Genomic DNA, 13,888 nt, shown 5'->3' with positions numbered 1-13,888 from the left:
GAACAGAACAACACCATTGTTGCTCAGCTGTCCAAGGTTGAAAGCGAGAAAAATGAACAAAAGGCAGAGAATGCAAATCTTCAGAAAGCTTCAGAGAATTTTGGGAAAGCTATAGAAAATCTTAATAGCCAAGTGGAAGGTTTATATCGTTTATTAATCCAAAATGCTGCCGAACCCAAATATGAGAGCTGCGTGAACTTCAACAAAAAAAGCTAACGTTTCTCCTTGAGCAGAACAACAGGATTGTTGTTCAGCTGTCCAGGGTGAAAGTGAGAGAAATGAACTAAAGAAACGGATTGCGAATCTCGAGAAAGCTTTGAAAATATTCAGTGTCAAGTGGAAGAATTACAGCGTTCAAAAACCAAAATGCTACTGAACCCGAGGGACTTGAGACTCCTGTTGCTCAACCACCTCAAGATGAGGTTCAGGGTACTGGTATGTGGCATCGTGGTGCCAAATGCCTACTTAAAGTAGGTTTAGGTCTTGCCACAGCGGCCCTTATTGTTCCTGCAGCTTTCTGGGTCTTCTCAAAGATGTTCACCTGACGTGAATGACCCAGCTGCTCCCCCTGGCATTGTGCTTATAATCAGGGGTGCACATAAGCGGTCCGCAGGTGCGCATGCGCTGTCAAAATAAAAGACGCGCACCAGATAAGAAGCTGCAACGCGCGTTTGTGTACACAAGATTTTCTGGAGGAGGACGGACATTTGTTTAGAACGCTCAAAGATGTCGAAGAAGCAAGCTCCTTTAAGCAATTACTTTGGTGTTCCTCCACCTCCAAAGAAATTTCAGAAGGAGTCCGAAGCGCGTATTCTCAGAAAAGTTGTTGCAGGAGGTGAGCTGGCTTCAAACAAATGATGAACGCACAGAGATGTGGTGCAGAATATGTGATGTAAAACAGTGCCTTTTATATAAAAGGCCTCCAGAAAATCTTATGTATGCAAATGTTGCAACTTCTTATCTGGTGCGCGTCTTTTATTTTGACAGCGCATGCGCACCTGCGGACCACTTATGTGCACCCCTGTTTATAATCTTGTGAAAGACGCACGACAGACCTGACCATGTACTCATGTTTTTCATCATCTACTTTTATTACTACAGGTTTACCACTACAGATAGCTGCAGCTTTGCAGCTCACAGCCAACACAGTAACAACAACAACACAGCAGGACCTAGTTCAGCCTTTAAACCAGCAAGGAATGATTGCAGATTGGCGCTCAGGTGTGTCCACCTCCCCTGCTTTCCAACCACGGTCCACCAACCATACCAACCTCCGATAACTATGCCGTGCTCTCCTTTAAGTTTTATTTTTGCCCCTCACCCCCAACCGGTCATGGTAGATGACTGCCCCTCCTTGAACCTGGTTCTGCCTCAGGTTTCTTCCTGTAAAAGGGAGTTTTTCCTGGCCACCGTTGCCTAGTGCTTGTTCATAGGGGATCATTTGATTGTTGGGGTTTATAATTTAAAATGTAATTTTATTTACATTTTTTCAGGTGAGGGGTTCACTTGATAGGGAGCACAAAAGCTGCAAATAAAAAAAAAACAACAAAAGTGTATTTAGCAGCAAATCAAAAATAAAGAAAACAAATATTTAAAAATTCCCTACTGCTTTGTTTATTTACTTAAAAGAACAGTTTTAAATTTTGTGTGATAGTGTCATGGCCCTTGGTCAAGTGATCCAGGGTTTATCTTTTGGACTGTGTGAATCTGGTTTAATTTGTGTCCTGTGATTTAATAGTATTCATGGTTCTGTTTCTCGTCTCCCATGTGTCCATGTTGCTTTTGTATGTCGTGTCTCTTTAGCCGGCGCAGCAGTGGGCGGGCACATCCACATCATCCACGTTGCCGCCAACATACGCTGTATGTTTAGACCATTTATATCATTTGACATCCACAGGACATAGAGGTTCGAAAGACACTGAGTCATGCAATACCTTTAATGGGAATACTGTCAGTGAACACTGATGAGCTTCTGCTTCTTTAATGAGCCATAATGCTCATTAAAGAAGCAGGTTGGCTTATAAAGTGCTCTGTAGTTATCTAATGCAACTGCCATTTGTTTCAGGACATAAATAACAATCTGTAATCAACACAGGGTTTATTGAACTGTCGGGTGTGCAGACAACATGGCACGCATGAAAAATGGGTAAGGAGATTTTGTGAACACTCATAGTTGATGTCTTAATTATGGGAATAGCTACTATGTAATTGATGCTTCCTGTTCTATCAGATAAGGTGCACCTTATGTGGAAGTGGGTTCCAGTGGACCCGTTTTTGTGAAACATCTGTTGAGGGTGATTTTTTATTTTTTTTGGCCTTGCCTGTGTGTAAAGACCAACCATCTAAAATGTTTTGCATTTTATTTTATGTTCTGTGAAGAATATACTAGCAGTGATGTGTGATGAGATTTTGTTTTCCTGCTGAAGTCCATCATTATTGCAATCTAAAAATAAAAGGAGAAATTTTAACGCCATAACCTTCAGGTGCTCAGAAATAACCTGATATTTATGTCAGTTTTTGTTTGGATGGATCTGCGTCTTACCTGAGCCCTGTAGCCCACCAGATCTTCACAGCTGTGTTGTAAATGGGTGTGTTGAACAACACCTGTCAAATAAATAAGTTACTCAATGTTACTTCAGTTGATTCTCATCAAATTCTTTCAACTGTTGAAATCCTGTAAAAACATAATAATAATAATAATAATAATAATGATAAAGTCATTAATTACTAGGGTAATTGGGAGCAATTCTCTGGTGGGTCGGAGGAGATCGTACATCATACTTCAGGTTCATTACGTTCTTCGTGGTCTGAACCTCAGACATGAACTGGTCAGAAGAACTGAGTCAGTTCTACAACAGAAAGAAACTAAGACAGCCACACCATCTGACAGCTGTTAATGATTTGTCTTCTCAGTGTTTTCATAATATTTTCAGTCACTGAATACAATGAAAAGCAGAAAATTCTGAGTTGAATATTCAAAACTAAAGTTCCAGATCATGAAAAGTGACCCCAAACGGTATATTTTTTTTTCTGTTCACCAAAGTAAATATGATTCAATAGATTTTTGTAATTCCACTTGTCCAAAAAACAAATAAAGAAAATAAACAAAGATATTAAATGACAGTAAGAATGACCACAGTTAAGAGCAGGTCAGTTTGCTGAGTTATGTTTTTTTGTTTTTTTTTTGTGTTTTGTTTTTTGTTTTTTTTTTTTTTTGGGGGGGGGGGTGTTCCTGATAGCAATCAAAAGTTCCCAGTAGAGGTTTTAACCTCAGCACCACACAAAGCTGTGGGTTTGTTTTTATTTTCAATATCCTACACACCACTGCATATTGTAATTACTGTACTTTTAATTTCTGAAAAAAAAAATACTCTACAGCTTCTTTTAATGTTTCAAAGTCTATTTGGACAATTTGGACATGACAACCATTAACTGAGGTATAAAAATATATATTCCAAGGTTCACGTCCATTGCTCGACTGTTTTTAGTAAAATACAGTGAGCCACAGCGTTAAATGCAGATAATATGGAAATGAATCGCGTTTTAGACTGACATCCAATCCACACCCCTGCCGTTAAAGTGGTAATGGTACAATCCGAGCGCTTGTTTAGCTCAGTTGTTGAAAAGGCTGACTGTAAAGGTGCAGGTTCGAGTCCCCAGTCGAGGCTGTTATTCCCCGTCTTCTTCCATTTTCTCTTTTCTGTCTCTAATAAAATAATATAATTTAAAATATAATTTAGAAAATGGTACAATCCATCTCTGACGCATCGCTCGTCAACCAGGAAGTGAAAACTGATCCGGTGTTAAAGTGTGAATGGCTAGTTAGGTGTGTTACCAGTCTTCAAACGGACAGGTATCCCGCTGTATAAATGTAAGTAACAATGTCTACTGCTCTAACGGTGTTCAATCCGATATGAAACATTAATGTGGACTGATAGTTTTGCTTTCTGTCTCCTTCCTGCCTGTTAACGGTTGTGGAGCCATGGCTTAAGCTCCTGTTACGTGGGTTTTATGCGTAATCTTGTGTTTTTAACCCAGTTTATTCAGTAAAGCAGCACCGCACACACAGTGCTGTTACTACTCACTAACACTGCACCTATCTTGTTGAAGGTGTGCATACTGATGGTAACTGACAGCAGCACGTTTTAACCCCGGAATATAATCAACAGTGGTTACCACACTAATAAAAAGAGAAGTGCGCTCTTGCACAAGGGGCTCTTCTTGTCTTGTCTTGTCACCGGACGTTACCTTAACATGGATAATTTCTCCTTCACATGGAGCAGATTTTCTTTTTTTTTCTAACCATGTGAGGGGTGTTACAGACTACTCTTGTGTTCTCACAAGGGTTCGCGGACGTGTACAGATGATGTTAAAATGGCTTTTTATCATTATTATTATTTAGACCCTATTGTGTTCCTGTGCAGCACATTTGTGGAGAATAAAAAGTATATAAAAAATGAAAAAGCTGGGATATAAAGATTCAGGCATTCAGGCTGCATAAGTGCGGGCTCAATGTTTGTAACTATTCATTTTTGTTCAAATGGATAAACTATTACTGTACTGAATTTCGATATAAACTATAGGAGACTAGAAGGGCTGTTAGGATTACATTTTGAGCTGACACAAAGTATACCAGTGCATATGGCACCACAACCGCTGAAGTTCAAATTCAGCAAACCTAATAATTGCTGGCGAGATAATTTTACACAAGCACAAGTGATGTGTTGTTACTAAAATGCAGAAAATAAATCTGTCCTTAAAATGGTGTTTAGAGGAGGTTGTAGTATTTATTGTGTACTTTAGGCTCCTTTCCTACACCTGCATCTACAGCTAAACACACTTGTTTAGACTTCCTGTTGCTAACCACTCTGGCCTCAGTGGTCTGTTTGTGTAATTCACCGCACTGTGGCGCCCCTTAGAAATATCCCTCACTCTCAGCACACAAACTTTATTTCTGAGTATTTGCATGGAGTGTTTCTCTCATGCTTTACTTTGCATGTGGGTTGCATTATAAAAGTGTGTGTGTGTGTGTGTGTGTGTGTGTGTGTGTGGTTTTCTGCATTAGTTTGGATCTGATCATTGTGTGTGTGTGTGTGTGTGTGTGTCAGCAGAGCAATGTCTTCTGATGAGCTGGTGTACCTGGGAGTCATTGCTGCTTCCATCCCTGTTGGGTTCCTCTTCCGGTACCTCAGTGAGTATTTCGATCAAATTATGAACACATTCATACATAATTTATATATTTATTTTTATCTAATGCTGCTTGCTGGTGATTGTTATACTATGAGATGAAAAACTGACACAACCATAATTTACTATTTAAATGCAAAAGGGAAAAAAAGTCTTATTTGAGAGTTGTAATTATTCAAATAAGTCCAGATTGCATACATGATACTTGGTTAGTAAAGGGTTAAAACGGGATGAATTATGTTGATTTTCAGTGCTCTGTAAGTGCTCGGAAAAAAATATTGGCGCATCGGATCTTGATGAATAAAATCATGAAGATGAAAATCTTCAGTGGGGGGGGGAGTCAGTCCTTTGAAGACTGGATTCAAAGTCACACCAAAAGTCCAAGTTAACAACAGCACTGAAGTTACAGCGCACAGCAGTGTGTGTCACTTTGTAACAGGAAATCGTATGCATTCAGCTGGTGCTGCAGAAACCATTTTAATTATTTTATTTTTGGTTGTATTCTGCTGCAGAGTCTGCTTTACACTGCTGTGTGTGTGATCAGTTAAATTTGTAGACCATTTATCTGCAAGGATTTGATCAATCAGTATAAGTTGAATAAAAAAGTGAAGAGACTTTCACGTCTCCTCCAATCAATAAATTATGTTTGCCCCAAAGGCAACCTTTACCTTAGCTTGAATATGTGAAAGACGACCACATATTCAGGTAAACACATGGAAATCACAAAAAATGCTCATGTTTATATTTTTTTCTCTTTAAAGGTTGTCACTAATTAGCTGATGATTTTATTTTTATTTTTAATTTGCAAAAAAAAAAAATTACATTTCTCCACCTTTTATCAACGGGGCTGACAGCAGTGGGTGGGAAGAAACAGACTTATGTAACATTATATTTTTCATGCTGTGTCAGGCACTTTTCCTGCCCCACAGTAGACACTTGTAGGTGGCTTCCACTCTGCAATTTTTCTGTCACTTCAGGTCCACCTGTGAAGCAGGGTGCAGCTCTTCTTCTCGGCCTGTCCATCACTATCGCCACCTGCCACATCCACACACTCCACTCCCTGGTGACCGTGATCGGAACATGGATTATTATCAAGAGCAGTTGGAGGTGAGGAATGAACATCCATGCATTTCAGACTTATTTTACTTTGTATCACACAAACTGTTGTCTGTGAATTCACCTGTAAATTTCTCAAATATAGTAGCTGATCTAGAGTGTAGAAATGGTTAAAAAAAATAAATAGAAATAAAAAACCTGTAAGCTTTAATTTCAGCCAGAAAGTGAAGATCACAGCACGCAACAGGACTCCATGTACATGTAGTCTCACTCCTAACTATATATGTCTGTTTACAAGGCACGCCCCAGCGCTGAGCCTCAGCTGGACCTTTCTCTACCTCCTCTTCTTCCGCCTGGTCACTAAGGTTGGTCTGCCATCACCAACACCTTTCGCCAACGCCGTCCAGCTACTTCTCACACTCAAGGTATGGAAAGTTAAAAACACTCAAGTGGAAAGATCAGTTTAAAATTATACTGCAGTGTATTTCAAATGCATGCATCCTATCTTACTGTTAATGTAGATGGTGAGTCTGGCCAATGAGGTGCGCAGCTTCCACGTGGAGAAGAAGAAGGACGTGAGCTCCTTTGCAAAGTCCCCCGTCGTTGGCGGTCTGTCGCAGGAGCCTTCCATCTACGACATTTTGTCATATAGTTACTGTTATGTCGGTATAATGACGGGTAAATAACTTGTCTTAAATGTTCAGAAAAAAGGAAATTCTGATCTTACATGAACTGTTTTTAGCTGTAATTGTAATTAAGTGTTGGTGTTCATTTGCTTTTGCATGAATTTTAACTGTTGTCTCTCTTTGTCTCACTTTCTGCTACTTGTCCAATATTGTGAGTCCATGCTTTCTTTTTAGTATTATTTCTATTTCTAACAGTTTTCATAAATCTCTACTCTATTTTTGTTCTCTCACTTCCTTTTCCTACTCAACTGCACCCTCTGTTTTTTTTTTTTTTTGAACCACACTGCCCTCTAATGTTCCTCTCTATACCTTGCATCATCCTTGCCCAATTTTTGTCTGTCACTGTCTTCTCAATCCTGCATTTATCCCTCTGTCTCATCCCTTCATGTCCTTAAAGGCCCTTTCTTCCGCTTCCAAACATACATTGACTGGGTGAGGCAGCCGAGCCGCTGGCCCTCCCCGGTTTGACGCCATGCCTGCAGCGCTTGAAGCTGGTTCCTGTCTATGGCGCTCTGTCCTGGCTGTCAACTCTGTCTTTCCGCTGGCCTACGTCGTACAGAGGACTTCTTGGATCAAAAACGTTTTCTATAGGTATTGTGACAAAGAATCAGCACAACAGCAATACGCTTTTGGAAATTAATAGGAGGAGTTATAGATTAATTTCATTTTGTCATATTATCACTGGAGAGTTGTTTTAGTTTTTTTTTTTTTTATCAGTGATTAAAAGTAGACTAAAGTAAGACAACTGTAAACAAAGCAATTTTTAAAATTCTGTTAGAAGAATTCATTAGAATGATTTTACTCAAAAATAACATTTATACTCAGTAGCCACTTTATTAGGTACATCTACAGTGTATCGTGATGTCGTCATGTTCAAAAAAACAGTTTGTTGATTTTAGCTTTTTGACGTGGTGGAAGCAGCCATCAGAAAATGGGTACACTGTGGTCATGAAGGGATACAAGGAACAATACTCTGGTAGACAGTGATTTTTAAATGATGCTCTGTTGGTACTAAAGGGCCCAAAGTGTGCCACACCATTACACCACCCCTGCCAGTCTGAAACCAGTGGCACCCAGTGTGGTCTTCCACTGCTGTAGCCCATCTGCTTCGAAGTTAAATGTGTTGTGTGTTTAGCGATGCCCTTGTGCATACCTTGTTTGTAACAATGGTTATTTGAGTTACTGTTGACTTCCTATCAGCTCAAAGGAAATGGCCATTTTCACACAGAGAACTGATGCTCGCTTGATATTTTCTCTTCTTCAGACCATTCTCTGTAAACTCTGGAGAAGGGTGTGTGGAGAAAATGCCAACAGATCAGAAGTTTGTGAAATGCCCAGTCACTTGGACCACTGTTCTTCCTCATTCTGATGCTCTGTTTGAACTTGAGCAGGTCATCTTGATCATGTCTACGGGTTTAAATGCAATGAGTTGCCACCGTGTGATTGTCTGATTTGATATTAACAAGCAGCTGAACAGGTGTACTTAATAAAGTAACTGTATATATATCAAAACGTAATTAACTCTTCAGTAAAGGGCACTGAATAGATTTGTCACATCTTATTTGTTTCTTAAGACAGAGGTGCGTGATACACTTTGTCTTTGCTTTCATCCTCAGGATGTTCTACATGGTAGCAATATTCTTCGTATTTAGAATGCGTTTCTATTCAGCGTGGTGCGGCGCTGAGGCTGTCTGTATCAGTGCCAGCCTGGGCTGCTATCCAGAAAAGGCTCTTTCTAAACCTGGAGGAGGACCTACTGTCGACTACAGGTACATAATCACAGGAATAGCAAGCATATAAGAAGAGGATGCATCTGTGTACATAAACGAATATTCTAAAAGTGTATGGGTTTCATATTTTTGGTGTTAAATGCTGGTTTCTTTTCCTTCTTCTCTCCAGTCCTGATCCCACCACGGAGGAGAAATATGACTTCAAAACCATCCAGAACATCGACTGTTACAACACTGACTTCTGTGTGAAGGTCCGACATGGCATGCGTTACTGGAACATGACAGTGCAGTGGTGGCTGCATCACTACATCTACCCCAACGGCCCCTTCAAAGCCTACACACTCAGGTATGTGAAGCAGGTTCTGCTTATTCTACAGTAAGAGATCCCTGTGTGGTTTATATGGGACTTGTGCAATAAGTTCTAATGTTAGGAGGTACATGTGAGAGGTGGCAGCAGTCTTCTTTAATATTCTGTTTATATTCAGCAGGGATCCCAGTGAAGCTTCATATCTCATACAGAAGTAATAAGTCCTAAATGCAGTGCTGTTGTTGACTAATAAACATTACAAGGCAACAGTAAAATTCCAAACTCAGTACGTGGCCAAAAGGGAAAAAAGTAACCACCTGGATTTAAATAAGCAAATAAGTAACAGCTATGCACTGAATAACTGCTTCCGGGTATTGAAACCTAACTGACGACATGAGTAGCTTCTCTCTCTCTCTTTTTTTTTTTTTTAATTTTTTACATTTTTTAAACAACCGCATTAGAAGACATATCTCATGCTGTGTAAATTATATTATTAATTTACAGAGGTGTCAAATTGTTGGCCGGCATCAAGCAAAGAAAACTACTAAGGAGATTACTGAAACTATTAAAAACTGTCCGACGCATTAGTGAAACCTGGGAGGAAAGTGGTGTCTCATCTTCCTCAAAGAGGAAATGTGGTCAGAAACCACTTAAACTTTTACCCAAAAGCTTTACCCACTGAAAACTGACTAGGGGTAACCCTCAAAGCTCAACTGAGTCGTAGGTCGTATTTCAGACATGCTTATATAAAAAATAGCTGGGTGTACAGATTAGTAAAATCCCAGAACCGGTTTTAACTGGTGCCAAAACACGTGTTTATTTATATGTACTGAGGTGTCAAAACCTGTCAATAAGTGTGCTGGGGAGACTGTCAAATGTTGTCTTTATGGAGGAAAGAATAAAAAAAAAAAGTGTTTTTTTTTTCTCTTTTCATTTATGAGTGAGGCTAATTGGGAAGGAAATGTTTAGTAAGGAGCGTCCAAGATTGGATTCTGGGGCAATGGAAAAAGGTCATGTGGTCCAAGTGCAGATTTAACCTGCTCCAGAGTGATGAAAGCATCAGGGTGAGGTGAATGAAGTGATGCACCTATCATGCCTATTATGTACTGTGCAACGTCGTCCAAAAGATGTTTGAGTGTCTTCCCCCCCCCCCCCCCCCCCCCCCCCCCCCCCCCCCCCCCCCCCCCCCCCCATTTTATTATTAATAACAAATGTCCCATCTTTTCTCTTACTGTCATCTTTCTTAACTGGCTTTCTTAACGTTTCCAAGTGTCTCTGTCGCTGCCGCACATGCACATTTTTAAAAAATGTGTCTCATTTACACAATGATGAAACATAACAGAAAAGAAAAGCTTGACACTTCAGTTTGTAGCAAACATGACTCACTCAGTAGTGGATTTTTTATTTTTTTATTATTTTTTTTAAATAGCCTCTTTTCAGCAAAGCGTTCTGTTCTCCAGGAGTGTGTGTGGGTGTGTGTGTGGGATTGAATCAAAAATAAACTACACTGCCTGCTACAAAGAGAGTACACAGTGTTCATTGTGATAAAAGAACATATCAGCCAGTGCCACAACCCAGCTCACATGTTTTTGTGGAAGTTTATAGCACACAGAATCATGAATATACTGATACATATTAATAATGTGGGTAAAAAAGCAGGTTTGTGTTTTGTTTTCTTACAAATACACTTACCACAGACTTTAAGTATCCCATTTATGTAAATGTGCGAGTCAAACCTTTAACAATTCTTCTTTTTTTACACTTAACATCGTGAGGCGTGATAAGGGTGGTTTAACACCTCTAACAACTGAGGACAGAAACTCACCTCGTGTTTGGTGTGCCTCTCTCCTGTGTCTGTACCTCTCAGGGCTGGCTGGACCATGTTCATCAGTGCTTACTGGCACGGACTGCACCCTGGCTACTACCTCTCTTTCCTCACCATCCCCCTGTGCATCGCAGCAGAGTCTGCTATGGAGGCTTCGGTCCGAGCTAAACTGGGTCCACGTGGGCAGAACATCTTCGACTGGGTTCACTGGTTCTTGAAAATGAGGGCCTACGACTATATGTGCATGGGCTTCGTGTTGCTGAAAGCCACTGACACCATCAACTACTGGATGTCCATCTACTTCATCATGCATGTCATTGCTGTTTGCTGTATACTAGTGGGCAGGGTCTTAAAGGGAGGGAAGAAGGAAGGGAGGAGAGGGGACAAAGAAGAGAAAAGAGAGGGCGAAAAGATAGATAATGAAAAAACAAAAGTGGAGAAAAAACAGACTGAAAGGAGGTGCAAGGAAATAAAAACTTGTTAGATCATTTTTGGGAGAGGAGGAGGAGGAGGTTGCTGCAAGAGCAGAATTTCAAACGCTGGTTTCACCAACACTTATCTTCCTAACAAGAAAGCTCACACAGGTCCAAGACAACATTTCAAATCTAGTTTAGTTAAAAAACAAAAATAAAAGTGCATTTCATGTAAACATATTCATACAAATGCTGTGAACAGCGGAGGAGGAATCCTCGAGCTCCGTGAAGGCTTTTAGAGTGTGAGTGGCAGCTGGTCTGTAAACGGTTACAGTGCAGCAGATATCTTAACATTACTGAGGAATCTTTCACACGTGGATACAAACGCCCAAACATCACAAACTCTTTCTGTTTCTCTTTTGATAAAGCCTGTTAGCAGTTTCAACATTATTTTTTGACATGAAATCAAACCGAGAAACCCTTTTTCATGGCGTAGAAGTCGAAGAAGTGCAGGATCCCAGTAGTAGTAGAGTAGTATCATATAAGGAAAGCTACTTTTGGCGACTCCCTTATTCATGAGAGGTCACCACAGCAGGTGTCTGATTGGCGGGTTTTTTTATACCGGATTGCCTTTCTGATCAACCAAACCACAATTTGTACCATACATCCTTTGTTTTTCTTGTTCTTCAAAAATATTGTGCCAACAGGCGTATAGGATTGCAGTAGTAGTAGAGGTAGATTCTGGGTGGACTCCTTGCACTCCTCACTTACACAACCACTATCTATGAGTCCACGACCCTGGCTGGGCCAGGGTCGTCTAGTATTAGAAATGTCTGGAGACTCGATCTCCAGCTCCTCCAGTCCACACGTTGACAAGATACTGAGCACAGATGCATCCATCTACGATTCCAGATCTAAACGTGAAATGCTTGCAAGGTTACCTTTACCTATTGCAGTTAAACCTATTACTATAAGAGCAATGAGTACCTCGGACACAGAGGATTGACTAAATCTGTTTCTATATGTAGCAAAACTAACGTAGGTAAATATTCATACTTACCAACTGTGTCTGTAAGACATGGAAGTGGTTTCAGTCTCCTTAGTATCCATATGTCGTTGTTATAAGTATGTTACTGCAATTATCTTTCAAGTAAAATGTTGAAAATCTGTGGTTTTAAAAAGAAAAAGAAAAAAAGACTGCTGTTTCCTCACCTGGAAGTGATGGATAATACCAGTGGTGCATGGGGTTTTTAAGTTAAGGGCACCAAAAGGAGCAAACACCCAGATTTCAGTGCTTGTATCCACATCTGAAAGATTCTTACCATTACCTGCTGCACCAGTAATCCACTCCTGTCACCTGTACGGTGGTCTTGATAGTATTTTATGACAAGTCCAGGTATAAGCAGTCTTGAATTGTATTTCTAATCAAACGAGGTGCATGTCACGTTGAGATCCTGGCTACAGCCTGTATTAGAATGATGAATGACTAGTTTTATGATAGAGATAACCTAATGAGTGTGTCATTAGGTCAGCTATTTTGGTCTGTTTGATAAGAATTGACCTTTGTATTCCTGCCTAATTAAATTAGGACCTCATTAACTGTTTTAGGTAATATGTTATATGTGTATATATATGTTATATACACACATGCACACACTGTATGTTCTGTTATTTTTGTATGCCAAACATTACTGTGTCCTAAATTTGAATTCTCTAAATTCCTTTTTTTTCTTTTATCTTTTTTGCATTAGTTCCCCTCATTGTTCTGCTCATAGCTGTAAGCAGTTTAGATCATATCAGGAACATGTCCACTGCATGCTGTTGTATCCAGTGAAAGGTGTGCCATGTAAATGATAGCAACAGTCCGTTCACTGCCAAAATGTCTGTACTGCCATCGTGTAACATTCTGGGTAGGGACCAAACATTAATGTGAAGACTTACAATTTTCTATAAGCTGCCAGTGTTTGTCATTGAAAACAGCACAGCTAGGATTGGGGGATATTGTCAATAAAGCTCCTAAAATAAATTCAGGAGCCAATCTCAGCTGACTGCAAGAGGTGGGGAACACCCTGAGCATGTCTCAACTGTTAATTCTCTTTAAGGCAGCGATGATGTTTTAGAGAGGCCATATTTTCATTTTTTGTGATACAAACATTTCTGTAACATTGATGTAAAACTGTTTGATCTCCTCAGTGCACTTCAGCAGAAAGTTAATACATGATGTTATTGAGTTATCGCCATTCCTTCACTGTTAGTTCGCACTGTATGTTCTTGAGGTTATGAGAGTTACAAATTAATTTTTGTGTTGTGCTTGGCGTGTGCCAAACTTTACCATTAGAGAAATGTTTCTGTTGTCACACGTCAATGACTGCGAATACAAGTCCTGCTCACCGCTTTTCTCCGGAGTATTTATTTTACTTCTTAGTCTGTTTTGTGTTTTTTTGTTTTTGTTTTTGCGCCGGCTGTAACGTTCCCTGATTTGTAACAGTGTTGAAAGTGCAATACATCTCAGCATTTCCTCTGTGAAGATTTAGTTTGTTATAAAGGTCATATTAAAGCCTCTGCAAAGCACTGGGACGCGGTGCTTTCTCTAGGTAAATGTTTGTTAACGACATCCTGTTATTAAAAACCTTTTGTTGCTTTTGTTGTACACAGCAGCGTGTTGTATTTCATTTCCTGGCATC

General features: G+C 39.9%; 1 protein-coding gene across 1 annotated transcript; it reads left to right on the top strand.

The window, feature by feature from the left end:
- The first annotated feature begins 3,752 nt into the window (after nucleotides 1-3,752).
- mboat7 (membrane bound O-acyltransferase domain containing 7) lies at nucleotides 3,753-13,854 on the top strand. Its single transcript, XM_085176600.1, is given in 11 exon segments — nucleotides 3,753-3,871; nucleotides 5,112-5,191; nucleotides 6,165-6,294; nucleotides 6,542-6,668; nucleotides 6,765-6,921; nucleotides 7,327-7,368; nucleotides 7,371-7,442; nucleotides 7,445-7,520; nucleotides 8,546-8,698; nucleotides 8,829-9,005; nucleotides 10,834-13,854. Coding segments are annotated over 10 exon segments (1,452 nt in total). The 5' UTR covers nucleotides 3,753-3,871; nucleotides 5,112-5,115; the 3' UTR covers nucleotides 11,276-13,854.
- The last annotated feature ends 34 nt before the right edge of the window (nucleotides 13,855-13,888 follow it).

This window comes from Neolamprologus multifasciatus, chromosome 11, assembly GCF_963576455.1.
Source record: "Neolamprologus multifasciatus chromosome 11, fNeoMul1.2, whole genome shotgun sequence".
Taxonomy (NCBI): domain Eukaryota; kingdom Metazoa; phylum Chordata; class Actinopteri; order Cichliformes; family Cichlidae; genus Neolamprologus; species Neolamprologus multifasciatus.
Note: the sequence above shows the minus strand (reverse complement) of the source record. Positions and strands in the feature narration are given on the sequence as shown.